The 26,899-nt window shown below is 54.9% G+C and overlaps 10 protein-coding genes across 10 annotated transcripts; 5 read left to right on the top strand and 5 right to left on the bottom strand.

Annotated features, from left to right (window-relative positions):
- Positions 1 to 86: 86 nt before the first annotated feature.
- On the bottom strand, positions 87 to 2,509 carry CCOS01_10070 (metallopeptidase; the record flags this gene model as incomplete). Its single annotated transcript, XM_060458226.1, has 4 exons — positions 87 to 137; positions 196 to 362; positions 422 to 2,354; positions 2,429 to 2,509. 4 exons carry the CDS (start codon positions 2,507 to 2,509, stop codon positions 87 to 89), a joined length of 2,232 nt encoding a protein of 743 aa, XP_060311391.1.
- A 1,094-nt stretch (positions 2,510 to 3,603) lies between these two features.
- CCOS01_10069 (TPR repeat-containing protein) lies at positions 3,604 to 6,747 on the bottom strand (the record flags this gene model as incomplete). The annotated part of the gene is made up of 1 exon (XM_060458225.1): positions 3,604 to 6,747. One exon carries the CDS (start codon positions 6,745 to 6,747, stop codon positions 3,604 to 3,606), a length of 3,144 nt encoding a protein of 1,047 aa, XP_060311390.1.
- Positions 6,748 to 7,498: 751 nt separating this feature from the next.
- Positions 7,499 to 12,228, bottom strand: CCOS01_10068 (GYF domain-containing protein; the record flags this gene model as incomplete). The annotated part of the gene is made up of 3 exons (XM_060458224.1): positions 7,499 to 7,824; positions 7,879 to 11,879; positions 12,119 to 12,228. The coding sequence occupies 3 exons, from the start codon at positions 12,226 to 12,228 to the stop codon at positions 7,499 to 7,501; spliced, it is 4,437 nt and encodes a 1,478-aa protein (XP_060311389.1).
- A 1,309-nt stretch (positions 12,229 to 13,537) lies between these two features.
- CCOS01_10067 (uncharacterized protein) lies at positions 13,538 to 13,651 on the top strand (the record flags this gene model as incomplete). The annotated part of the gene is made up of 1 exon (XM_060458223.1): positions 13,538 to 13,651. The coding sequence occupies one exon, from the start codon at positions 13,538 to 13,540 to the stop codon at positions 13,649 to 13,651; it is 114 nt and encodes a 37-aa protein (XP_060311388.1).
- A 659-nt stretch (positions 13,652 to 14,310) lies between these two features.
- CCOS01_10066 (uncharacterized protein) lies at positions 14,311 to 15,384 on the top strand (the record flags this gene model as incomplete). Its single annotated transcript, XM_060458222.1, has 1 exon — positions 14,311 to 15,384. One exon carries the CDS (start codon positions 14,311 to 14,313, stop codon positions 15,382 to 15,384), a length of 1,074 nt encoding a protein of 357 aa, XP_060311387.1.
- Positions 15,385 to 15,655: 271 nt separating this feature from the next.
- Positions 15,656 to 16,021, bottom strand: CCOS01_10065 (uncharacterized protein; the record flags this gene model as incomplete). The annotated part of the gene is made up of 1 exon (XM_060458221.1): positions 15,656 to 16,021. One exon carries the CDS (start codon positions 16,019 to 16,021, stop codon positions 15,656 to 15,658), a length of 366 nt encoding a protein of 121 aa, XP_060311386.1.
- Positions 16,022 to 17,227: 1,206 nt separating this feature from the next.
- Positions 17,228 to 20,721, top strand: CCOS01_10064 (uncharacterized protein; the record flags this gene model as incomplete). Its single annotated transcript, XM_060458220.1, has 4 exons — positions 17,228 to 19,116; positions 19,167 to 19,563; positions 19,614 to 20,187; positions 20,243 to 20,721. The coding sequence occupies 4 exons, from the start codon at positions 17,228 to 17,230 to the stop codon at positions 20,719 to 20,721; spliced, it is 3,339 nt and encodes a 1,112-aa protein (XP_060311385.1).
- A 578-nt stretch (positions 20,722 to 21,299) lies between these two features.
- CCOS01_10063 (uncharacterized protein) lies at positions 21,300 to 21,932 on the bottom strand (the record flags this gene model as incomplete). The annotated part of the gene is made up of 1 exon (XM_060458219.1): positions 21,300 to 21,932. One exon carries the CDS (start codon positions 21,930 to 21,932, stop codon positions 21,300 to 21,302), a length of 633 nt encoding a protein of 210 aa, XP_060311384.1.
- A 674-nt stretch (positions 21,933 to 22,606) lies between these two features.
- CCOS01_10062 (uncharacterized protein) lies at positions 22,607 to 23,994 on the top strand (the record flags this gene model as incomplete). Its single annotated transcript, XM_060458218.1, has 2 exons — positions 22,607 to 22,924; positions 23,023 to 23,994. Coding segments are annotated over 2 exons (1,290 nt in total), but the record flags the coding sequence as incomplete, so codon positions are not given.
- Positions 23,995 to 25,120: 1,126 nt separating this feature from the next.
- Positions 25,121 to 26,611, top strand: CCOS01_10061 (uncharacterized protein; the record flags this gene model as incomplete). The annotated part of the gene is made up of 3 exons (XM_060458217.1): positions 25,121 to 25,484; positions 25,538 to 25,820; positions 25,912 to 26,611. 3 exons carry the CDS (start codon positions 25,121 to 25,123, stop codon positions 26,609 to 26,611), a joined length of 1,347 nt encoding a protein of 448 aa, XP_060311382.1.
- Between the last annotated feature and the right edge of the window lie 288 nt (positions 26,612 to 26,899).

Raw genomic sequence — 26,899 nt, 5'->3', positions numbered from 1 at the left:
CTGTACGCAATTATTCGATCATGACTTCTCTATCAGTGTAGATCTCCCAGGCTGGTTCAGCTCCAGCAACCGCAAGCCGTCGCCATCTACTCCTCGTCGTCCATTTCCTCCTCCCCATTCTCAAAATCTGCCTCACGCTAAAGGATGTTAGCTGCCTGTCTTCGGCGATGTCATATAGCAGCAAAAGATTCATACCCCGAGGCCTCCTTCCGTGTTCTGAAGTTCCATCATTCCGTACACAACGTCCGGCAACTCAAAGTCTTTGGGAGCGGTAATGATACCAAACTCAACCAAGCCATCAAAGTTGCTACCCCACCAGCTGCGGCCATAGAATCCGACAATACACTCGTCTGCTTGCGCCTCTGTTTTGTTATACCAAGTCAGTAATCTCATGTGGCAAATTGGACACCAGGTTACTTACCAAGAGTCGAGGTCTCGGGAATATCCCCATATCCCGTCAAAGCACCGCCAGACGAGCCATTACTCAGGTGAATCCTCATACCGCGCAGGGTATCCTCCTCCCTAGACACCTCAATCTTGACAATCTCTGCACCCTTAGGGATCTTAACCTCCTCGGAGGCATGACCGCCAAACGTATGCTCCCCACCACCCCACTTATTGATCCGAGGACCACAGTTCACACGATCGCCGTCAGGGAAATGCACATACGCGCCGTCAAGGATACATCCAGTCCGCACATCCACCGAGTTCGCCCGCACAACAGACCCATCGCTCTTGCGGCGTGTAAGCAGCGTCGCCCACGACCAGAACTTTTCTCCCTCGCCATCATCGGCCGACTCCTCGAGGTCCTTCGTCACGACGGATCGCTTGCGCAGAAGGACGTCCGACCCGGGAATGCGGACGTACGTGGTCGATGAGAAGAGACGCCAGAGATCGCGCACCGTCTTGGTCTTGCCGTTCATACCGAGCACGTAGAGCTTCAGGCTCTCGTCGCGGGAGAAGCGGGCTTCGAGTTCCTTGAGAGTGTAAGACACTTTCCAGGCCGGGCAATCCATGGATGGAAGGAGTTCAGATTTGTCGTTGAACTCCATGCGAGCGAGGTTGGCTGCGCAAGCAATCTCAACTCCGACATCATCAGTCTCAATGTTGATGAGTGAGACAGTCGGGGCGCTCGATCGCTGCACCACTGACAGTCTGGTATCGCCGGGTAGCCAGAAGTGGTTGAGGGACCGGAAGGACAGGGCATCCCGCAGATCCCACCTAGCATCGTTCTCCGTCTGCCCATCAACCACGACAAAACCCTCCTTATTGATCTTCTGAGAGTACGCCGTCTTGACAAGGAAGTTTCGGGGCCAGTGGCCAGAGTACCCGCGCGCCATGATACCAGTCGTATGCGGAGCCCCAAAAGCATGCCCGACCTCGTGCAAGAACGCGCCCTGCCCAATCGAACAAGCCTCCCAGAACGTCCCGCACTCTCCGTTGTCGTCGCCGACAGTCTGTCCCGGGGCGCGAGTGTCGAGAAGACAGTCCGAGACTTCCTCTAGGAACCGAGGCCACGAGTACGTCAGGTGACTGCCCATCATGCCGAGGGACACACCAGTCGGGTTATGACATCCCAGTGCGGCGTGACCGAGGATGAGTTTCTTGCTCACAGAAAAGTGCGAATCAAGAATCATACCCGCGACAACTGGATGCGCCGAAGCCTCGAAAGGCGAACCCTGGGCCGCAAGGGCATCCAAAAAGTAGTCAAACAATCCATCTCTTGACTTTGCGGTCTCGTTCTGTTGTGCAACCTCCGCGTCACGGATCTCTGCCGTCGTCCTCTCCGATCGAACAATATGGACTTTGGCAGTAGAGCGCATGGCACCACTGTCAAAGAGAGCAGCTTCATGCAGCCCGTTCAGAAACTCGCGGCTAGTCGTGTCGGCAGCCCATTCCTCCTCCAGCCTAAAGGAGCGACGGCCGAGACCCTTGAGTCGCATGTCTTCGGCGGTGAGGGCCTGCCACATGTACGCAGACATGCGAAGCTTGGCGATGGCGGCGTCGAGGGAAGCATGGGCTGTGGAAGAGGCACCGTGTTTGAGGGGCGGGCAGTCGATGAGGAGAGGGGAGTCCTTTGCGACCATAACGGCGAGGTGGAGAGGGGGTGATTGGAGGAGGGGGATGTATGTTAGGTTGAGCTCGTTGGCGATGGTTTGAGTGCCGGATGTGCGGGTGATGGTGAGTGTGTTGGGGCCTGGTGAGAGTAGGGCGATGATTTTGATCCTGTTATCTGCGATGGGCCAGGTTTGGGTTGGGAAAGTCGTGTTTGTGCTGTCGTTAGCCTCGACTGTTGCAAAGTCATCGCAAACGTTAGAGCCCGGCGAGTAGGTTCCTTTGATGATTACACAGCGCTATTTGAGGGCAAAGTCAGAAGCGTATCTTTCAGACGATGTGCTCTTAGTGATGGTGTGCGTTCATCACGTACCTGGTGAACCGTCTCACCGTCAGTGAAGTTGTTAAATCTGAGAGACATGGTGGCGGTTTCTTGAGCTGAAACGGGAGGCATCTGAATGTGTGAAATATGATCTGAGGGATTCTTCTTATCGTAAAGAATGTACATATCCTGTACGTGTGTTGAGATAGGTTGTTGATGAGGATAGGTAACAATGATCTGTTTGAAGGTGATGACTCTCCTAATGTAAATTCCAATGGCCGTTCCCTCTCATCTTTATATTCAGCAACTGCACATTAACTTCATACAATCTCAAGGATGAAGTCAAACTCCTAACGCAACCCACATGGCATCGGACGGGGATGAATTTCAGGCAGAACTGCCACTAATAAACGCTACCGAGCGTCGTGCCGCTCAGCCGGGGTAGACTGCCTGATTTCCCCGGTCCCATCGTCTCCACTTTTCCGGGGCTACCCCTGAACCGGGCCCGTTCCCCCAGGCCAGACTCTAGGCAGCATGGCGGTCGAGACCTCCCAATTCTTGAAGATTATTCACGTAGTAAGCCAGTTTAAGAAGCTAATCCCATGGAAACTCATCTCACATAACGAGCAGACAATCAGGAAGCGGCGCATTAATGGGTGACTCATTTCCAAAGTCTCCAGAGTCTTTCTGCTTCAGTGAACGTTCATCCGAACTACTGGTGAGTTTTTGGCGTCAAGATGAGAGGATGTCGTGAAAAGATTCACCGATACGAGATATTGAGAAGTCTACCGAGCAGGATTTTGGATTTCCTGCATGTTTGGGAAGCTTCTGCCCTGAATGGCATCCAAAGACATTGAGACTGGCGATGACGTTGCATGAACCTGGGTGGGCTTGCTCTTGAGTTCGCTCATGCGGTGCTGGTTTTGCAGAGTAAACTTTAGGGGGGCGCTCACGATGAGGTTATCTCACTCTTCAATGCACGAAGGACATTTTGCGAAGACGCGTATGGATTCCATAGGTTAGTGATGCGTCGTGCTTCCCCCAAGATATACTCATCCATAAACCCCGAAACTCACCCGACCCGTGACGGTTGGCGAGCTTTCACAAAAGGGTTTGAAGAAGATCGCCATCTTGGCGTTTGAGTCCTATTCATTTGAATACATTCATCCACCGTCCGACAGACGTCTACCACGACGCGCCATCCATCACCATCACGGACTCAAGCCTCACAACTTCAACCCGTCCATCATCCCCTCCAACAAAACCCACTCCTCCGTCCCCTCCCACGCCTCCTTTCCTCTACTCATCACACTCCTAACCGCATTCCTCGCCTTGCCCCTCCACCGACTGCCCACACTCTCAACCTCGCTCCCAAAGTTCTCCAACACACTAACAAGCTCGTCCGTCCTCGCGACAACAACCTTCCACGCCCCCTTATCCGCAAGCCAATTCCGGCTCAAATCATCCCCGGCCCCGCCCGAACCCGCCGAAGAAGCCTTCAACCCACCGCCCGCACCGGCCCCCATCGCCGCCCTCCAAGCCTTCTCCGCAGCATCCACGGCGCCGGCGTAGTCCCGTCTCCACACCCGCTCTCGGACAATAAGCTCCCACAGCTCTGACCGTGTCGTGATAAGCGGCACAACACTCTCCTCGAAAAGCGCAACGACGGCCTTCTCAATAGTACCCCGCGGCGGGACGTATACCCCCGTCTTACTCTCGTCATTCTCCTTTTCCTTGGTGAGCACGCTCTCCTGGAGCAGCGCGCGTAGGACGTCGTCGTCGAGCGCGTCCTCGGTGTTGCGGATGCGGATGATGGCGCGGAGGGCCTGCACCATCTCCGAGACGGCGGGCGGACGCATCCGCGACGCGAGGGTGAGGACGTTGTCCCAGATGCGCCAGTTATCCTGCGCGATCGATGCGCCGCGCTTGTAGGCCGCCAGGGACTGGGATAGCAACGTAGCCGGGTCCTTGGCCTTGCTCTCCCGCTTCTTCGGCTCCTCGTCATCGTCGTCCTCTGCTTCTTCGGTTGACGCATTTGCTTCCGCCGTGCCATTCTTCTTCTCCTCGATAATCTGCTTCTTGACCTCCTCCACGGCCTCGAGGTACATGCTCCAAAGCGAACTACCCAAGTTACTCCACGTCCTCGCGTCCTCGCCGCCAACGACATCCCCAGCGGCGCCAATCGCCCGACTATACGCCTCCGCGGCATCCGGGAACTGGCCCAGCCGGAGACTGATATCGCCCAACCGGCTCCACATCTCGGGACTCAGCCGGTTACACCGTGTCGCGAGCTTATACGCGTCCTGCGCCTTGGTCCACTCCTTTTGCGAAAGGTACCACTCTCCCAACGACTTTTGCGCGCGCGCAAACCGCCGGTTCGAAATCTGCCAAGCCCGCTCCCAGTGCGCCGGCTCGTTCTCCAAATCGCCAAGGATACAAAACAGCCTCGGCGCGTTTGGCGGCGGCGGACTCCGTTCGGGGCCGGTGAAGTCGGCAGGGTTGAGGTACGTCACATCCCGCGCGTCAAGGTCCTCCGCATCAGCATCCGCGTTCTCGACGAGAGGTTGTCCCATGCGATGGAACAGCCGCCAGCGCACGAGCGCCTTGGCCTTCTCCTCGCCGCCGTTGCCGCGGCCTGAGTCGTCGTCATTGGAGGCGCTGCTGGCGAGGCAGAGCGCGACTTCGGCCCAGAGGCGCAGACGCTTGAAGATTTCGAGGGCGGAGACGAGGGAGCCGACGCCGGCCCATGAATAGGCGAGTTCGGACTCGAGGTGCCATTTGGGAGGGGAAGAGAGCGCGTGGATGTACTGCAGCCGGACGTGGGCAGGGGCGGTATCCGTTTCCTTGGCGGCGGGGAAGAAAGATGTGGGCTTCTCCGTGTCGACGGGTGCCGCGACGGCAGTGTCGATCTCGGGCTCACCTGGGGCGGAGACGGCGATGGCGGGGACGTCGGCGGGTTCGTTGTTGGCGACATCTTCGGCTTTCGGGCGGGGTACTTCCGAGGTGTCGACAACGACTTGGTCCACAACGGCTTGCATTTGCAGAACACCTCTTTCGACTGTTCTGCTGCGGTGAACTTCAATGCGGGAGCGAACAAGGAGGGCTTGCGAGTAGATTTGCCAGTTTGTAGCCTTGTCCGAGACCACGCGCACGGCGTAGGGAAGAACCTCCTCTGAAGTCAGAGTGTCAACAGGAGAAAAGGTGTCCTTGAGTGTTGCTTCAGTGAGGAGAATAATCTGGTCGAGGGGCGACAGCTGCGGCTGCGCCTCTGGAGACAAATCTGCCAGCGCCGCGGGAAGCCCTGAAGATGTGGCAGCGAGCTCTCCATGCTTGCCGCTCGCCTCCTTGGAGAACTGAATCTCTTCAAGCAGGGTATCATCGTTGAGGGCAACAGCCTCGGGCTTGGCCTCCTCGTCATCTGCTGCCAATCCCTCGCCCTCGGTCGTTGCATCGCTCTTTGCGAGAACAACAAGCTGACTCGTGCTCTTCTCCTGGAACTTTGTCCTCTTTCCCAATGCACCAGAGAGCGCATACGCAAAGTTGTTCAATTTAGTCGCCTCCTCCAGCGCCTCGCGCGCCCGGTCATCGCGGCCGAGCATAATGTGCGTGTTGGACACCTCAAGCAAGAACTGCACCTTCTCTTCGCGTGACCAGGCCTCCTCGCTCGTCGACCACACATCCTCGTCAAGGATTTGCTTCCGGACGGTCTCGATGCCGAGATTAATCTGCTCCGCCAGCGTCGGGACGTCAATCCACTGCGATGCCTTTGCAAAGTTGGCGCCGGGGCCGAGGGACGGCTGGCTGAGCAGCTTGAAGTGCCATACGTTGACGCGTAGGCGGGTCCAGGGCAGACTCAGGCGGGATGAGGCAGAAGAAGAGAGCCTGATGATGGCATCGCTGGCCGAGGAGGCTTCGTGGAAGACAAAGCGGGCGAGCGCAAAGAGCTCGATGTGCGGGATGTAAGGATACGGTGAGACGCCGTCGACTTCGAGGGCCTTGAGACTGTCTTTGCGTAGCGCCTTGAGGGTGTCTGCTGATGATCCTCTTTCGTCATTGCCTGCCGTGAAGGCCTCAGTGAAGAGTGCTTCTACCTTGTGAGCGTGCTCCAGCACGGGACCCGTGACGTTTGACTGCAAAAACGCATTGAGGGCGGCAAGACCTATAGCGATCTCATCTTCCGATAGTGACTCTTTTGACGTTGCTGTGGGATTGGCATTTTCTCCGCCGGTCTGGGCTTGAAGACTGGTGGTAAATCTGGTGATGAGATCCTTAGCCACTGAAGACGTCAAGACATCGATGTAGGCGCCATCTGTGAACCGGGAAAGCAGCGAGGCCGTAGCCTGAGAGCCATTTGTTTGCGCATCCGTCATGGCTCAAATGATGTATTCGAATGTGGAATCAATGGTTGCGCCTCGCTTGTGATATCGAGGGGTTCTGGGTCGCGATAAGTGACCTTTTCTTTTCTGCCCCGCGCGTCGCGGGGTAGTTTCGCCAGAAAGAAATGCTCGATGACCTCGCTTTTTCTGAATAAAAAGTATCCAGAGATAAAGGAGTTTGGTTCACTCGTAGTTCGATTTTGTCTAGAATATCACAGGTGACAATGTTCGTCTTGGTCGAAGATCAAGTGACTCAGACGGTGAATTCGGCGTGTTTCGATGCCCTGTGAAATCGAAATTTCCATGGTGGGGGCGGGGCAAATTTTCACCTACCGCCTTACATAAGCCACTCACCTTGCATCTCACCGAAAACATCTCCACCTTAGGTACCTCAACTTCGACCTCAAGTACTTCAAAGACTCACTCACCATGGCCCATCTCATAAAGCTGCAAGCCAGCCAAAAATGGCATCACGTTGTAATGTGGGACACGCCCTTACAACAATGCTTTCTGACATGCTACCTATCGCTACAGTAGAGCGCTTACATACGCTGTGTACCAATGACAGTAATCCTGAGCCACAACTTCGCCGTTTAGACATGATCGTCAAGCATAGCCTAATCAGAGAGTTCCAGGCCATCTTCCGCCGCGAATTTTCCCACAGCATTTTCTAATTGTTCTTCTTTCTCGCATTCTTGCGGGTGCCTTTGATACCAGCGTCACCAGCGGCAGCGGGTGGCTGCTCCTAGTTGCTCTTCTTTCCTGCCTTCTTGCGCGTGGGCACAACCTTGAAGCCTGCGCCTTGGATACCGGCATCTCCGGCAGCAGCAGGGGGCGTCTCCTTGTTGCCGCCCTTCTTGGCAACCTCGTTCCATCCGCTGGAAGAGCTGCCCGTCTTGCTGTCAACAGCGCCTTGCTTCTCAACGATACCCTTGTCGGCGAGTCTCTTGCGGCGAACAAACTCTTCAGCAAAGTGTGCTCCGTGCATCGTCTTTGAGTTGGCGTAAACGGCGTCTGCAATGATACCATCCTCAAGGGGGAGTTCAACAAGGATGCCAGCAAAAGTGTCCACTAGAAACGACGTTAGCACTGAATTTCAGGTCTAGGTTGAACTGGTTGACTTACCATCAACTCCGTTAAGGCCACGGGACAACTCGTGGTGAAGCCACTTGTTGAACTCATCCATGGCAACGTTGCCCTTAGCAGGGGCGGCCGCAATCACGGTGGCAACAGGCTTGACAGCCGGCTTTGCAACAACCGGGACCGGCTTTATGCCAGCGGCACTAACGGATCTCGTCTGAGAGGCAGGTCCGGTGGGCACCTTGACCTTACCGCCGGCTCCGACGGTCGCCCAGCCGGGACCAGGAGGCGGGGCGGGCGTGCTGGATTGAGCGAGGCCAGGGGCAGCATTGGGCTTGGTCGCAAGGTCGGCATAACGCTTGCCGGCAGCAGCAGTAGCCAGTCCAGTCTGGATGGCAACCTCCTTAGCCTTGAGCTTTCTCACTTCCTCCTCACGCTGAATGTCGGCAAGAGTCTTCTGCTTGCTGGGGGTGCTGGTGCCTGGAGTGGGTTTGACAACGGCAGGCTTGGTCCAAGGGCTGACGGCGGCAACAGGGGAGCCGTTACCCCAAGTGCTGGTGGTAGGCAGGCCGGTAGCAGCGACAATAGCCTTCTCGCGCTCGCGAAGAGCCGCAGCCTCTTGCTCAAGCGCCAAACGACGACGCTCGGCGGCAACCTCCTCAGCCTTGGCAGCCTTGCGCGCTTCAGCTTCCTGAATCTCCTTCAGACTAGGTCCCTTGCGACTAGCGGCCTCCTTGGCCCAAGGAGCCAGTGGCGGGGGCTCAGTGGCGGACCCAGTGTCGGGAGTTCCAGTCTGGGAACGATTGTACTGCTCGGGCAAGTTGGAACGGACACGCTGGGCGGTGGGGGCCGGGAGAGGTGTACCAGCTGCAGGTAGGGGGGGAGGGAACGGCATCGGAAGGCCGGCAGCAGCGTTCTTTGCAGCTTCGGCGGCAGCTTGAGCTTGCTGGACACGCTGAGTCAATGAAAGCTGATGCTCCTCCTCCATAATCTCCTTCATGCCAGGGGCGGGGGACTTGTGGTGCTCGTTGCTGATAGCCTGAGCCATGGCAGGAGCGGAAACATCTTGAGCAACATCTTCCTGGATGCTCTGGCTGGTAGCGGCTTCCTGGGACTGCTCGGAGTCGCGTTCGGCACGGATATCCTCAAACTCTTTCAAGCGCTCACGAAATCCCTCTTCGTCCTTGTCCAACTGCTCGGTACCGGGAAGGTGGTTCCGGAGGTTGCCCTCATTCGCGGGAGCGCCGACCGGTTGCTGAGGAAAAAGACCTGCAAGACTAGGCGGGACTGGAACATTCGCAAGCATCTGGCGCTCGGAAGCGTTCAGTGTGGCAAGTTCCTCTTCACGAAAATGGTCGAGTCCAGAACCAACAGGGGGTTGAGTAGATCCCTGCTGGGTAGCCGAGTCAAAAAACCCAGACGTCGGGCCGGCTCCACCTCCGATGGGTGGCTGCTGGGTGTGAGGACCAATCGGCGAGGAGATGCTGCTGAAGCTAGGTTGGCTCTGCAAGCTGTGAGCGCTGTGCTGGTGGTGCAAAGAACCTGGGACACCACCTGGGCCTTGACCTTGCAGTCGGGTGATGGCTTGCTGCCTCATCATAAAGTCTCGCTGTTGTGCCATCGCTTGCTGTTCCTCCTGCTTCCTTCGCTCGAGGTTGTTCTGCTCCTCCGCGGTCAATGTCCTACCAAAGCTAGGGAAGACACCACTGAGAGGAGGAATGACACCCACGTTGCCGCTGGGAGAGAATGGTCCAGCCTGAGACGGTGGGCCATGGGCGATGCCGATCTGGGGAACCAGGAAAGGCTCGCGAGAGTTTCCGATGCGGCGGATGAGCTGTCCAAGAGGCTCAAACTCGGGGTCTTCAACCTTCTTGACCCGAAGATCGGGAGTGAAGAAGTTGGCCTTGTACCAGTCGTTCATCTCGAGACCACTGAAAGGGCCCTGAACCTGTCCTTGAGGATCGAGATAAACCCAGCGCATACGGTCAGGCATGACCATCTGGCGCACAGGAGTCGACCCGAACTCGCCACCGGTGGAAGCTCCGGGAGTGAATGCTTGGGGGTGGCCGATGCCCGCAGCGCCAGGGTGGTCGGCACCTCCAAATCCGCTATGAGTTCGAGTAGGGTCAGAGGGGAACATTTCCTCAAAGACTCCTCCCCGGCCGCTGCGGAGAGGGCTGCCGGTGTCTCTGGGCGCAACACTGAAGTTATTACGGCCGATTGCACCGAGAGGGTTGCTCTGCCGAAGGTCGGGCAACGAATCACTTAAGTTCTCCTGCTCGTGTCCTTGCATTTGTGCTTGCATGGCAGCTGGGAAGAGAGAACCCAACTTACTGCGGCCAATAGTGCCTGGGCCACCGAGGCCAGCAGCACTAGCCGAGCCGAAGACGCCACCTCCGATACTCGACAATCCTGGAGACTGGAGATCAGTGCCCATAGGACTGAAGAGAGCATTGCCGAAAACTCCGCCGCCGAACCCGGCGCGTTCACGGTCAGGAGTGCCCGTAGAGAGAGGGACAGGCCAGCCTGAGGCGTAACCTCTAGGTCCAGCGCTACTGGTCTGACTGCGATCGCTGCCGTCAAAAGCGTGTGTCGGGAAGCCGCGCGACACGGTGCCGAAGCCAGGATTCTGTTCAGCGCCCACAGCCACACCGCCGTGATGCTTCTCACCCGATCCTTCCTCCTGTGATTCGTTTCGGTCGGCCGGCGGGCTGCGATAAGGGTTCGTCTCCGACGGGCTCGCTGGGCCAGGCTCGTTTTCCGAAGGGCGTCCCAGGTTCAGTCCAGACATGCCAAAATCTTGAGTAGAACCTTTGACCGGGGTCTCGAACATCCCAATATTGGTAGGGTTGGGAATCGGCGGGGGACTGGTGTCTCGAGCACCTCCGAGTGCGGCGCTGCCAGATAAGTTGTCGTCTCCGCCGAAGGGGTCGGTATCGGTTCGGGGCCGGGATCGCCAAGATCGGGTTGCTTCTGGAGTCGAGGCTTCATTAGGCTTGATTGCGGGACTGTCGGTGCCTTCCTTGTTCATAAGGTTTGCAAAGCGACTCCCACCACGGTTGCCACCGCCAATAGTCGAAGTTGGAGTTGGCAAAGCGAATTGGCCGAAACTACCCATGCCGCCGCCGCCGCCGCCACCAGCAGCACCCCCGGCCGAAGGAGGCTGAGAAGCTCCCCAGAGAGAACTGATATTGGCACCCATGGAAGGATTACCCGCCGTGTTGCTACGCGTCAGGTTTCCAAAAGGCGGCTTAGACTGAGGCTGTCCAGCACCTTCATCCTCGCCTGGCTCCTGCTCCTTGACGTCGTTGTTCTTGCGACCAAACAGGAAAGACTGTTGGTCATCGCGAGCGAATCGTGTGGCACTTGGTGAAGCGAGGGGACCGCTGCCAAAAGGGTTGGAATCCGTCGTCTCTCGGCGCCGGGTACCAGGTCTAGAGGCAGACGAGGGCGATTGTAATCCGTATCCGGCGGCGCTACCGTGTGATAGCGACGCCTTCCGTCCATTCGGTCCCGGTCCCTGGGTGCCCTCCTGTTTCTGGATGGGAGGCTTCAGAGTAGAGTTGACATCAGATGCGAATGCCTGTCTCATATTAGCATTGTTTACCTGGTGGCCTGCTCCAAATGACCGACGCACCTCCTTCTCCTCTTCAGACATGCCATTGATAGCAACGGGGTTGTTGTCACCCCGGTTGTTCCAACAGGCAGCAGGATCTTGCGAATTGTGGTTATTGTTGGTTTTTCCCCAACCTCGCGCAGCGCTTCCGTTTGTGTGTCCCGGAGTCCATCCCGATTCAAAAACATTGGAGGCGTCTATTTCCGCCGCACCGTTCTTGTACACACCGACAATTGAGTCCTTCTGATACTGTGAAGGGGCAGGATAGTCGTATGTCGCAGCGCCAGGGGTCTGAGGAACTGCGCCGGAGTCGAGCGGTGTAGAGGGGAAGGCCTGTTCGGACGAGGCTGCGGGTTGGGATGGCTGACCGGGCGTCGTCGAGGATCGTCGAAAGGTCAGGGTGCCGTTAACTCTGCCGTCACGTCGAGCCCTGCTTGCGGCGTTAGTACAGGCTCTCAGTCACATCCTAGCCGCGCTGTGCATCCTGATGTCTGGCGATATTGCGACAACGTGGCGAGAACCCAACGAGGTGGCGGTCTATAGAGTCACCATCACCAATATCACGCGAACGCCAACTTTTCTTCATCATCTCCAGACGCAAACAGGAAGCACAGAGAATAGCAGGGTAGCGATGGGGGTTTGTTGGGCGAAATGGGGAAAGTCACTAACCATTCCCCGCTGCCAGCTCCACGCCCGTCCTGTCGACCGCCTCTCGCGTCGCGGTTGGCGTTTTGGCCGGCGGCGGCCGAGGCGAAGCTTGATGGTAGATTCGAAGGCATGGTTAATTATGCGCAAAGTAGGTATCTGGCGATGAGCAAGTGTCTGGGGGTGTGCAAACAGCGCGCAGGGGTGGTGGTATTTTTTTGGTGGTTCGGTAGTTGCTGATCGATCTCTCGTGGACAGGTCACGAAAGGGATTCTGTAATTGAGTTGTGGGTTTGTCGGCGCGCGACTGGCTGTAGATGATGATACACGTGAAGTGATGCGGGATGCAGGTAGCTGATGTCAGGCTTGCTAAACGATGGATTGATCGAGATACCGAGAGGTCGGTTCGCGAGCGTATGCGGTTCGTCGTGCGAGGGTGGGTGAGGAGGGTGAGCTGTCTCGTCGAAAAAATCAAAGGTTTGAAAGGAAAATTGCCAGCTAGGAATGACCCACGATGGTGTGGACCAGGGAGGAACTGTGGGGACGGGACAGCCGCTAAGCCCCCAAAAGGTATTGCCCGTGGTTTATCCGGTCCCGGCCACACGTTTTTCTAGATGGAAGTACCGGGGAAAGGAAGGTAAGAGCGGATGACGTTGGAGACTTGGCCTTGTGTTCGAGGAAGGTACAGATCAATATTCAGGTACATAATGCTACGCAGCTACTGCCTGTTTTCGTGCTTTAATGCAGTGCTCCTACTGACTTGTTGCCTTTGTCGTTTCCCCTCGCTGCCTTCCACTTTTAATTTGTGATACCCTACCTTACTCCAGCAACTCAAGGCACCTACCTGCCTACCCTAGTGAGGCACGTACCTTCCCCAATTGTCAGGCAGGAGCTGTGCTGCAAGACGACAATGACGATAGTTGCATCACGTGCGTCACACGTGACCCCACCCTGGGGCGTCCACACTGACGTTGGACGCAGGGCAAGAGCTCGGACAATTAAGGCAGGGCAGCCAGTCACCCCCGTTCAGGGCAGTCCAACCTCAAGCCATCGGGCTTTGCTGCAGGGCTTGGGCTAGGATTCGCACTTGGATCGGATGCTAAAATCTGGCTAAACTTTCCAGGGGTCATCCCCTAGAGGCTCACTGACCTTTTACACTAAACTCGCCTATGTGCCTAAGGTAGCCTCTCATCCTTCCTTTCCCTCTTCAGAGCTTTCGGGTGACGATCAAAGAGATGAGTCGGGTTTCTTGACCAAAGTTGACATGAAGAGGCAGAATTCTCAATTTCAGGTAGTCGTACCCGCAGAAGAAACCACAACGCAATAAGCGAGGGAGAACACAATCGCCAAAAGGAAGGGGAAAAAAAGGAATGCCACTCATAGCCCAGCCCTTCCGGGTATCCGCATCTCATCCAACACCTTCTAGGCTCTGACCCGTTCGCTCATGCTCATGCACTCACTCAGTCTCCACGTCGCCCGCCTCCTCATCTCATCTCATGTCTCGCGCCCCAGCCAGTCTCACCTCACCACGACTCGCATCCCTAATCCCCTCCATTAGCCTCATTGGCCAAGAGGGTTGGAACAAGTTCAAGGGAGAGTTTAAACATTCTGGTCTGTTTCATGCGGTCAAACGGCATCTGAATGGCATCCGTTTTTGCTCAGGCTCAAAGGAGGAGACGATCACACGCCAGAAGAAAACGAGACGACGTTAATGTTTGGTTGCCCCTCGTTCCTGCGATATTCTCACCTTCCTGGTGCGACGCGCGAACGTCATGCTCGTACGTTGAGACGACCTCATAGTGTTCTCATCAACCTCAACATTACTCAGTCGCCGCAAATAGATTCTCTGAACAGACCTCTTACCCGCAGCCAGTTAGGTATTTATTGATATGCTGTGAGAAGGTTCCATCTCCCACGTGCCGCCGCTCCCACGCATGCCTTGTCATCTAAACTCCATTCTCATAAGATCTGAATAGTGATTAGAATGATTCCCATCACGTTGTATCGGCCGAGCCGGCTCCGACGCGCTAGTGTTAGATTGCCTGCCTAGTCATCTCAAACCTGGAAGCTCAGACAGCTCCTTTTTAGACTTTAGGTCCAGTCTTATCACGGACTCTTTCCCCAGCGTTTCGTCTGCACGGTATCAGCTTGTCGAACGACATCTCATCAATCTTAACAACAGCGGAAGACAAGATTGAAGTCATTGACTCGGTACAGATGAAGATGTCGCAGTCCGGACTACTACCCCAAGACTTTGCCGACCATGGCGCTCCCAAACGAATGTTTATCGCCTTTTTCAAAAGTCGACAAGTAAGGTTCTTCGCCCTCTTTGGCGTCGGCCTCTATCTCATCAGGGCATTCTTATTGGACTCATCCAAGTCGGGTAAAGACGACTACGCAGCCACGAATCCCTGGCGGGACCTCCCGACTGACTCGGCCGTTCACTCGACCATCCGGGAGGTGCTTCTCATCAGCGACACCCTCCGGGACGGCATGCTCCCGACCTCGCTCCCGGATGATAACTACGACACGTACTCTGCCATGCTACGCAACCTGGAGACGCGGCAAGATGTCACTTGGCTAGTTATCCAAGAGACCGGCATCGACAGAACCATCATGGCCATTGCCAATCGTGGCGGACATCATAGTCCTATCCCAGAGGAGCCCCACGCCTTACATGAGCGTGCCAAGACGCTTCACGGTCACTGGTCGGCGCTCGCTGCAGCCAGCGACAAACCAGAGAGATGGGAAGCTCGGTTTGACACGACTTGTCTCCCGCCATTGGCTGCCAGACAAGGCAGCGCATCAGGACAAAAAGCCGGTTCATTCAAGCTGGACTTGACTCCCGCACAGAAAGCAGATGCGGAAGCCAGGTACAAGGCCTATCGCAAGCGCAGGGATCGCGCCGTGTCGTACCTCAAGGACCACCCGCCCAAACCGATGGCCTGGGTGCCGGCGCAAACGGACCCGGAGAAGCAGCGCGGTTTCTGGGAATCGCTGTTCAATGACGGTGTCATCAAGGCCGGACGTAATGTCGAGGGAGGAAAGCTGGCGGGCAACCCGGGGTTCAAGCCCGTCTACCGTGATCTCATTACTGAGCGTGTCCCTTATGACTGGGTCAACCCGGATGAGCAAGTGAAGGAGTACACTGAGGCGGATCACTTGAAGGAGATGGAGGCCTTCAGGGAAGAGTCCCGTATCAGAAAGGAGAGGACGGACAAGCAGGCGGCTTACCAGGAAGAGCTCAGAGCCGAGGAGAGACGGAAGCGGGGTGAAAAGGAAGAGCTTTGATGCCTCAGTCCTACCGTTAGCCCGGTACTCATCTTACTACAGCGTTGCGAAAATCATCGAATGGCAATTGCTTTCTATCAGGTAGTCGCTAGTAGTTAATACAGTACATAATTCTAGGCGATATCTCCATCCTCTCCCAACGGCACCAGCTTCGTCGGGTTACACAAGGCCGGACCTCCCACTACGCCACGGTCTCACTCATCAGCCAGCCCTAGCTTCCTTCAAGCCAAAACGAATCACCACCGGGCCACGACGTTGCTCGTCCACAATCTTAGTAGCCCGAAAGAACGGCACCGATGGAAGCCAGCGCCGGAACAGCCTGGATGAAGAAGATGCGCGGGTTCGCCGTGGCGCCACCGTACGCGCCGGCCGCGACGATGCAACCGAGGAAGAAGAGCTGGAGCTGGCGCCCGAACTCGGGGACGGGGTGAGCGATGCCCCAGGCGAGACCGGCGGACAGGAAGCCGTTGTAGAGCCCTTGGTTGGCGGCCAGAGCCTTTGTCTTCTCGGCAAAATCGGCGGTGAGATTGAAGGCCTTGCGGCCGCGGGGCGAGGTCCAAAGGAACATCTCCAGGACGAGGATGTAGCCGTGGAGGCCGGCCATGAGGCCTGCTGCCGTTGCGCCGATGAAGCCCATTCTTGGAATGATGTGGTTATTTGAGGGAGGTGAGGCAAGTGGCTGGTGAGGTATTGTTGAAAGCTTGTTGTGTGGATAGCGAGGGGAGGCTGAGACGGGGGAAGGGCGAGAACGAGCGGAGGTGGGGAAAGCGGCGTTATCGTCGGTGAGGACTGAGGGCTGAAGATCGTCACTTGTCTCAGACAAATCTGGCAACAATTGAGTTTTTATCCAAAAATCCTCACATGGGCTGGGCCAAGACAAAATGCTGGAGAAATCAACCTGCGGAACGGAAAAACCAGGAGATCGTGAGGAATTTGGATTGCGCCTCGGCAACACCGAATACGAATTGGGGAGGTCGCGAGTCAGACGCCTTACCGTACACCGGTTACACCGAGGCTCACCGAATTCTAAGTGGGATGCCGATGACCTTGCATTCGTGGTAGCACATCTGCTGTCTGCCTACTTAACTTCACAGGCTTTTTCGGCATGTGTATCACCCTGAGATGGGTGAAATCTCATGTCATCAATACAATTGTGACAGTGTGTTACCTGATTGGATCCTTCTTGTCCCCCCCTAGGCACAGTCCTTAGCAATGGTTTGTGGCTGATCTTCCTTTCCTGCCTTGTATTTCGAGCAGAGCCTCAAACCTTAAGCACTTTCCTGCTACCTCTATCCGGGAGCTCTTTCCGTGTTAATTGCCAATTTGGATAAGCAAAATTCGCAGCGGAAGGTACACGTCTGCTGCAACTGCATTCCGAGTTCGACAACAGCAGGAAGCCACGACCCGCTCTGGGCCATTGGCCAATCAAATATGATTCAGGATGGGAAAGGGCACGTGATCTGCCACTGCCAAAGCAATCATGGGAAGAGGCCCCTTCCTGCGCGGGACGACAGGGGTACGTACAGGGATGGCGACTTCCATCCTTCCAGAGGTGTTCCTGCCCCGCCCGGGCCTAAGACGCGAAGACTAATTGCTTCTCGTCCCGTCGCGTCTCAATAATTACGACTGTCTAAACCGCCACGATCCGCTTAGAGCTGCTTGACGAAATCTAGGCTCGCTCGTGCACAGAACTTCATGAATCAGATTCTTGGTCAACATCACCTGCACTTCGGCCTTAGCTTCTGTAGTGTCGACCTACGGTAGCTTGCCTCACATGTCGACCACATTGGCTTAGTCACCGTTCACGTCACTCACTACCAATCTTACGATGCCCCGAATCAAGATGGAGGGCGTCAAGGCTGAGCCGCCGAATGCCAACTTGCACGAACTGCCCAGAGTTCCCGATACGGTCCTGCAGCAGTCGGCAGGAAGTTCAAACCCTTCAGCATCTACCACTGTCCCATCTTTGGCAACTGCCCAACCCAATGCTTCTCTTCCTCATATCAAGCCTGAACCGGGCTCTGCGGCATTCGTCAAGGAAGAGCAAGCCGACCCCATTCACAACCCCGCCAACCCACCCAACGAAAGTCTAGCTTCTGTCGAAGAACCTGAGTCACCTACCGTTCAAGATGAAGTCCTGGGTTTCCTAGAGCAATGGACAACAGAAACCTCCCCTGAGATCCTTGAACGAGGCGTCAAGATCGGCTTAGAGGTCCTCGAAAGCCTCAAGGTTCCCCTCAGCCTCACCGCTTCCCTCCCAGGCACGCAGGCTATGACATGGGTCAGGGCAATCGAGGACCTCAAGGCCCGCTCTCGGCCGTCCAAAACCATTGTTGGTGTCGTGGGCAACACAGGTGCCGGCAAGAGCTCTGTCATCAACGCCCTGCTCGACGAGGAGCGACTTTTACCGACCAATTGCTTGCGCGCCTGTACCGCTTCGCCTACTGAGATCTCCTATAACGACTCCGAAAACCCCGAGGAGCTCTATCGCTCAGAAATAGAGTTTATTTCTGTCGAGGACTGGAAGAAGGAGCTCAAGACTCTGTTTACTGACCTTCTCGACGATAGCGGGAACATTTCACGCGAATGCGCTAACGAAGATAGCGAGGCAGGCATCGCCTACGCCAAGATAAAGTCTGTCTACCCTAACAAAACAAAGGAGATGATTGCTCAGAGCGACCCTGACCGTTTGGTCAATGAGCCTGCTGTCGCCCGTGTTCTTGGCAGCGTCAAAAAGCTGCGAGCAACCACCGCGAAGGACTTGTACGCAAGCATGCAGCGTTATGTGGATAGCAAGGAGAAGAATCCGCACAAGAAGGACGTTCCCATGGAGTTTTGGCCCCTGATCAAAGTTGTCCGGATATTCACAAAGGCAAACGCCCTGTCTACTGGTGCCGTCATTGTCGATCTTCCTGGTGTCCAGGACTCCAACGCAGCTCGTGCTGCTGTCGCACAGAACTACATGAAGGCATGCACCGGTCTTTGGATTGTTGCTCCTATCAACAGAGCCGTCGACGACAAGACAGCCAAATCACTACTGGGTGATTCGTTCAAGCGCCAACTCAAGTACGATGGTATCTACTCGGCTGTCACGTTCATCTGCTCCAAGACAGATGATATCTCAGTGACTGAGGCTGCTGAAAGTCTTGATATTGAATCTGATATCTCTGCTTCTTGGTCCAAAATCGAGAAGCTACGTGGCGAACTTCGAGGGCTCAAGCGAAAGCTCAATGACGCCAGGGAAGAGAAGTCGGACCTCGTCGACAGCCTGGAGCAAATTGACACGCTTTGGGATAAGTGGGACGACCTCGCCAGTAAACATGCGGATGGGAAGACCGTCTTCGCCCCCTCAGAGAGCAAGAAACGCAAACGTGGAGCTACCACATCCAAGAGTCGGAAACGCAAGTCATCTTACTCCAGTAGCAGTGAGTCAGACGATTCGGATTGCAACTCGGATAGTGATAAGGAAAACAATCCCGACAGCCAGAACCGGCAGCCTTTGACAGAGGATAAGATCCATGAGAAGCTGGCGGAACTGAAGAACCAGAAGAAGGAAATCCGTCAGCGGCGCAAGGAGGTCGATGCCCTGCTCTCCAACATGCGGCAGGAAATCAAGAGCAGTCAGGCAGAGGAAGAGCGGCTGCTTGGGGCAGCCAAGGCGGTGTGTATCCAGGGCAGAAACATTTACTCCAAGGGCGCTATTCAGCGTGACTTTGCCATGGGTATCAAGGAGTATGTCAATTGGGGCTCTCGCCGAAATGAACACATGCTAACTTGCGTAGGCTGGACCAAGAGGCTGCAATCGAGGAAGACGAAGAGACATTCAATCCCGACGAGGATATCCGTGATTATGACGAGGTCGCCCGCAACCTGCCCGTCTTCTGTGTGAGCAGCCGCGCTTACCAGAAGATGCGGGGGCGTTTGCAAAAGGATGATTTCAACAATGATGGCTTCCGGGATGTCAACGAAACAGAGGTTCCTCAACTTCAGCAGCACGCTAAGAAGCTCACCGAAGGCGGCCGCGCTGCTGGTGGCCGACGCTTCCTCACCGAACTCAGCCAACTCCTCAACTCAATGAAGATGTGGGCTGCCAACGATGGATCGCGGTCTCACTTGAGCCAACGAGAGTTGCAGAGTGAGGGCACCCGTGTGCGAATGCAGCTTACTACACTGGACAATGTGAGTTGCGGCCCATATTCACGTTATCCTCATTAACTAACACCTGACAGGACTTCGCCAAAGCAGTTGATGACTGCATCGTTTGCGTGAAAGACGCCTTGTCGGAGAGCATCTACGACTACTTTGACCTATCGATTCCTATGGCAGCCAGCGCGGCTGGCCCTACGGCATCCGGCTGGGGTGCCCATCGCAGCGAAGGTGGAATGTTTTGGGCCACATACAAGGCAACATGTCGCCGGTCGGGAGTCTATTCAGGCGCATCTGGTCCTCGCGACTTCAACGCAGAGCTGCTCGAGCCGATCTCTCGACAGCTAGCGAGTGGTTGGGAACGGACTTTCCAACGTCGACTGCCATCGGCCTTTGAGGGCTTCGCTATGAGCGCCCGCCTTCTACTTGAGGACTTCCATGGCAGCGTCATATCACGATCCCAAGAACTGGGTGCTGATTACAACGGCATCAACATGCTGAGCACGCAGCTGCGAGCTCACACCGCCCGTCTCAGAGAGATCCCTGGGACACTTCGCACAGTCGTCCAAGAGTTGCAGCGTGAGGCCAGCCGCGGCTTCCATCCTGTTGTCCAGCGGGAAATGCAGCCGGCTTACGACGTTTGTGTCGCCGAGTCAGGTAAGCCAGGCTACCACTACTTGTTTCCAGGTATCCGTCAGCTAACTATCAATAGGCCCTGGTTCTTACGCTCGCATGAAGAATCATATGGTCAGCCACGTCGAGACCTCTAGCGCTACCATGTTCCGCTACTCCACCGATAGCGTCAAGGAGCAGCTTGAGGCGTTATGCCGACGACTTCAGGACGAATTGACTACGCAAGTTCAAGACATCTATAGCCTGCTCGCCCGCGACTATCTGCATGTCCTCATTGGTGTTGACAAGGATCCCAAGCCTACCGGCCTCTCCCGTGCTGAGCGACTGCTTCGCGCAGAGATGTACCGTAAGCTGGAGCAGACAGCCAAACGCTTCGCCAGATCTAGCCAGGACGCAGGCGCAGATTCCGCAAATACTCCCGCCATGGGCGAAAGTGACGACCCGTTTGCAGACTCGGCTATAGCTGATATGGACGATCTTTTGCTAGCCCAGCTTTGCGGTGGTACCGTTGAGGGTGTTGGTGCCCAAGAAGCAGTCAAGAGCGAGCCTTCTGTATGATTCATTCCTGCGCCCATTTGCGCCATCTTTTGGAGGGAAAAGCAACGGCGTATCTCGGGATTCCTGTACATTATAGAGCTTTCCGGTGTGGATGTCTCGTATTGCTCATGCTTTACCAGCTTTGCAAAGCGGCTTCTATAGCGTGGGATGGATACGGGGATAGGAGTTATATGGTCCGGTTACACAGATATCCAACAATGATTACTTGCTTTGATGATACCCTCAACCCGATTTTCCAATGTGAGAACTGCTGAGAGTTACTTGACTTTCGCTCCTCAAGGGAGTCGGCATTGGTGTTGGCGCTGGTGTCGGCGACTGATGATGAGAGGGCGAGGGCGGCCAGGGGTATGAGGATGAGGGTTGTGAAGCGCATTTTGGGTGGCATGATGGTTGTTGGATTTGGAAGACTTGGAAGGAAATGAGAACTTTACAAGGAAATCGAGATCATGAAAGCCAGTTTCATGCAATCACTACTTCTTTTGCTCTTTACATCTACCTATCAAGTGACATGCAGCATGGACACTCGCTCTACGGTCACCCCCCTTACCAGGGCGCGTAAAGCCCTCTTCATAGCCTGACTATTTGGTTCTGTCCTCCTCGTTTGAACAAATCATACTCTCAAAGTCGTATCTCAAGTCCGACAGCCCAGGCCCCTCAGAGTCCAGCTCGTTTCCATCCTCATCAAGATAGATGTAATCATCTACTGAAATGTTGACGGGCTCTTCCAGCTCTTCTATCTCACTGCCACCCTCGGATAACTCCTCCAAGTCTGACGGCTCTTCTGTCTTGGACCAGTATTCACCCCCACGCATGCGGGTATGATCTGCACAAAGCTGATAGTCAGTTCGGAATGTTGAGTTACTACCAAAGATGAACCCGTGAGATGCATCCTGGGGAGCAGAGCGGTCGTCGGCGTGGGAGGGGATACCAGGGGAATTGATGGAGTTGCAAGGACACGAGGCATCATTGCAGAACTCGTCTTGTTCTGGGTGGTCCTCAGTGTCGAGATTGTCTGAAGGTACGGCCACTTCGGTGCTCGGCACTGGCTGCGCTCCTACCGGGATAGGCCTGACACTAGTCCCGCGAGAAAACAGACGAATTGTGGCCAGGAGCGCCAATCTTCTGATATCGGCACCTGAGAGACTGGCCAAGTGTCGCTTGTCTTCTTCACTGAACTGTTCAAATAGGTGAGCAGCGTTGCTTGCGTCCATTTTGATGTACTTTGGTACTTTGAAAGAGAGAGTATGGTGTCGGAACCTGGTGTTTCGGTCTGGTCTTTCGAATGGTGTTCTTCTCGTGTAAGTTTTTGAACTTGTTTGGTCGGGAGTTGATGCGTTGTAGATGAGTCTGATGACTTCTCTAAACTCACAATTTGACTGCATGGTGAGTGCACTTAAATAGGATAATTCTCGCGGTGCCACGATGGTTGAGTGCGGTCTTATTGTTATCAGAGGGCTTTGAGAGAAAGACTTCGGAACAAAAAGATCTTCGGGACAACGGCATTATCTCGAGAAAGTTGAGGGGTGGCCGAGGACATTGACAATGAATGGCTTTGTTTCCAAACTCATTAGAAGCCCTCATGGTTACGACTACGCTCTTGAATCCAGGTTTGTTACAATCTTCGCCATTGTTTCATTCTCTTCCAATCTGTTTGTGTCTGGTTAAATAAGCTTCCGTTCCCCGGCCTAGACATGGATTGCTACTAATGAGTACCGGACTTGGTGTAGATGTCGCTGAAGCCTTACCTCTTCGATGAAGTCAATGTGGTGAACCACCTTCCTAAAGAGGCAATGGGAAGTCCGCACCAACTATTGGTCCCGAGACATATCTTACGGCGCAGCTAGACGCCCGGTGAGGGGACTTTCTTCCGGGCTTACATACAGGGGCTTACGGCATTTGTTTGGCTCTCATACTTAAGTCGCAACCGAGCTTCGTGGCCTTCAATCACACCTTCATTCTTACTGAATACGACGCACTGACTGAGATGAAGCATTTTCGATTTCCAATCGTGGCCCTGTGGGCATCCCAAGCCTTCGGACAAGACATAGCACAGCGCCCCCTCCATGAAGAAAACCAAGCTGTCGGAGATGTGCCTCGCGTAGTTTCAAAGGACCTTGATGAGTTTATTGAGCGAATTCGGGAGGAGTGGCATGCTCCAGGTCTAGCCGTTGCAATTGTCGACGGGAACAACACTTGGGCAAAGGTAAAGATCGCCCCGCCCCCTCGTTTCGACTTCGCGTGGTCTCGAGTGCAAGAGTTGACAACACTTCACAATTGGCAATGGGGGACTGATGTTCTCAGGGTTATGGCTACGCCGTTCTCAATTCTACACCCGTCACCCCGCACACGCTTTACTACACCGGCAGTACCACCAAGTCCTTCACTGCCGCCGGCATCTCCCTTCTCATCGACAATGCAAGCGCGACCTCGTCAGTGTACCCTGGACTCAGTTGGAAGACGCCGGTATCCCACATTCTCCGCGATGACTTTGTTCTCAGCGATGAGTGGGCTACGGCTCACATCACTCTCGAGGACGCTATGAGCCATCGGACAGGCTACCCTTCCCATGATTTGGCACCAGCCACTACGGCTCAGGAGACTACCCGCCTGTTAAGACATCTACCAATGGCTGCGGAACCACGCACGACCTTCTTGTACAACAACAAGATGTTCGGGGCTATGGGCCATCTTATTGAGGTCTTGACTGGATCATGGCTGGGCGATTTCTTCCGAGAGTACCTGTGGGAGCCTATGGGCATGAACGAGACGTTTTTCTCTCTAAGAGATGCAGAACAGAGTGGCTTGGTTCTCGCCAAGGAGTACTACTACAATCCAGATGACGGAAGCTACCTGCAACTACCGCACGAACCTTCTTCTGGCGAAGAAGGCGCAGGTTCCATTGTGTCAAACGTCCTCGACTATGCCAAGTACCTGCGCATCATGATGACCGAGTCCGCGCCGATCTCCAAGCCGGGACATCGAGAGGTGAAGACGCCGCGCACTTTGGTGGCTCCTGCGATGGAACCGTTTACTGGACCTGTGAGCTATGCCTTGGGGTGGTACACCGCCATTTTGGGAGGCGAGCAGGTGTATTTCCACAGCGGTGGAGTCAACATGTTTATCTCGATGATGATGATGATTCCTTCGCAGCAGATAGGCGTGATCGTCTTCACCAACACGGATGTCAAGGCTCCGCAGGTGATTGCGACCCATATTCTCTCGGAACACTTAGGAATTCCTAAAGACAAAAGACCGGATATGAACAAACAGTAAGTTTCCTCCAAGGTCTTTGGCTATTCGGAGGCCTAATGAAAGAAAAGATACACAGATAGGAAGAAAGCTGAGCTGGAACATTTGCAGGCTTGCGCAAGCGAGCTGTACCCTTCGCTTCCGGCCCCGCCTTTGTTACCAACATTGCCCATCCCAGATCACGTCGGGGAATTTCATAACACTGGGTTTGGCACTCTCGAGGTAGTCTTGGATTGTTCGAATTCCGTTGTCAAATGCGAGCTTCGTGTTCTTGGAATGGGAGGGGAGGCGTTTGCGCACCTTGCACCGATGATATACCTCGAGCCAATGTCTGGCAATCATTGGCTTGGTCGAGGATACATGGGAGGAAAGAAGGCACAGACAGTTGGCATCCCGATACTATGCGTACCCGTTGAGTTCAAAGTCAATATTCTTGGCAAGGTCTCGCAAATTGGTGTCGGGCTGAGGCTGGAGGGGGGTGATGCGCCGCTTGTCTGGTTTGACCGCGTCATTGTTCCGTTAGAGGCATGATCAATGCTTTGGTAGATCTCAGGACATGCTTCGCGGAAAGACATGTAATATTCTCATTTATTTGTCTGGATTCGCAAGCTATGGCGGACAGCATTTCATGTCTTTCACCGAGTCCCGACACGACTGGGGAGACCTACACAAAAATAAAGCATTTGAATCCCTATCCAAATCGATGCAACTAGCCCTTCAACTATAAGAGTCCCGATCGGGCCCGAAGAGCAAGCCCAAGATGCCACCGTGACGGCATTCCCGGCACGGAGCATTCGGTGGTGGGGCCGATAGCAGGTCCCCACGGCGCCAGTAAGGTACCTGATCGTCTAGTGTGCGACAGAAATAAGTCTGCGGTTTTCCTCCTACAAACTCCTAATTGAAGAATCGAGTTGAGAGCTTTGAGTCACTAGGCCATTTGCCGCATGATGCCGCCCTCCAGAAATACTTCCCATGAGGAAGACAAGAGCTCTTCAATGAGTGAACAAGAACGGAAGTAGGTGGAGTTGCGTGGTGAACGCCAGCACCCCATTACCCCCAACGAAAATCGCTAACGAGGGGTTGCTTCAACCTAAGACGACTGCGCAACCGGCTATCACAGCAGGCTTTCCGTCGCAGGCAAGCGGAGCGCATGAGAGAGCTTAGTAGCAGAGTGAACACCGACCAGAAGTCCGACAATGAGCGGATCGAGGAACTTCAGCGTGAGAACAGGCAGTTGCGGGCGCAACTCGTCGATGTTCAGGCAAGGATGTCGCGACTGCTTGCCAACATTCAGGGTTTGAGCGACTCTGTTTCAAAGACTTTGAACGACACAGGATCTCAGGACAACAAAGTTCTCGAGGAAACAGAACATCACCCGTTACAGCTCTCAACATACGACAAGAAGCAGACTGATTACGAAGGGCCCCCTTTTCCAGGACCATCTATGCAATTGGAACCTTTCGACACATCATCACTGAACTTTGACCCGCCGCTTGCCCATCATCCTGGTCCAGGTAAGCGATTCAAGATCTTGAGATTCATCGATCAGCAACTGACGGTACTCCAGGTCAATCTGAGGATGCATTTCTATCGTCGGAACTCATCAATGTGACCGGAACCAGCCCCCTCTATACCCAGATCCCCAACATCTGGAGCTTCGAGTACCAAACTGGAATAGAGCCGTACCTGACTGCCATGGCTGCATCTCAGGAGTCCAGCATGGCAATGAGAAAAGACATGCCGATATCAAATTCGCCGTTCTCAGACCACATCAAGCTTCTCCAGCATCTTCTAAAGAGCAAGCTGGCAGCAAGCGGCTTCAATCCGGACAGCCAACCGTCGATGCAGAGGTGAGTAGACCTTATGTCATAAGGACGCAAGACTGACAACCATGTTCAGCATATATCAACCAGTTCTCATGGTCTTGTCCATGTTTAACAGTATGACGCGACCGGATGTCATGGCATGGTACGCCAAAACGCGCTTTTTCCACATCATCGAGCTTACGGCCTGGCAACTCTACCCCTCGCCCGCGACATTCCAAAAGCTACACCAGCGGTATCGGCCTACCGACACGCAACTGAAGCATCCGCACCCGCGCGTGATAGACTGGATACCGTTCCCCTCGATCCGGGACCGATTGATAGAGCTCCACGCCGCCAATCCTCTTATCGACCAGATATTTTGCGACGCCGTCTCGGGATACGTGGTGGAAGCGGTCATGTCCGAATTGATAAGGGACGCGCCTCAAATTACAGTTTACGTCCGGGTGACGGACCTTATCGCAGCCATGTCATTGTCATCCGGTGCCGGCGACAACGATACCCCAGCCAGTCTCCCCGCCCCGGATATCACCACTCTCTTCTCGTCTCCGTCTCATGCTCGTGCAGCGTTCAAGCAGTTGAACATGGATAAAGGTGCATCGTACTACAAGATTGACCCGGCCTTTTACGCCAAATATCCAGAACTCTACGACCAGTCAAACGACCTCACAGCAAACGGCGTACCACTCAAGCCAAGATCGCAAAAGGTTCTTACGTACCCGAAACCCCTCGACGACTCCATGGTTGAGACCTACCGGAGTTTCATAGACTTTTCCATGGATGCCACCAGCACCATCTCCTCAACGACGGCCTCGTGATGTGTGTCTTGGGCCACCTCTTCCCCCCGCATTGTACTGCACTGCACGGTCAACCAAACACTTCATGCTTTCCCGAGCACCGGAACCCCGGACTGTCAACCCGCACCTATCCGTTGTCACGCCGCATGTAACCGTCAAGTTTTGCAGGTAATCTCAAGGACCATGACATCCGTAGTTTCGGGAAAGTCTGATAACGCTTTTTTTTTGTTGAGCGCTGACCCACCGCGATCGCACTGACTATCGTTGACTAACGTTCCACTTACTAACGCTCGGATTTTGTCATCGTCT

This window comes from Colletotrichum costaricense, assembly GCF_030867565.1.
Source record: "Colletotrichum costaricense strain IMI 309622 chromosome Unknown Scaffold_10.1, whole genome shotgun sequence".
Classification (NCBI taxonomy): Eukaryota; Fungi; Ascomycota; class Sordariomycetes; order Glomerellales; family Glomerellaceae; genus Colletotrichum; species Colletotrichum costaricense.
The sequence above is the reverse complement of the archived record's forward strand: the minus strand, read 5'-3'. Positions and strand labels throughout refer to the sequence as shown.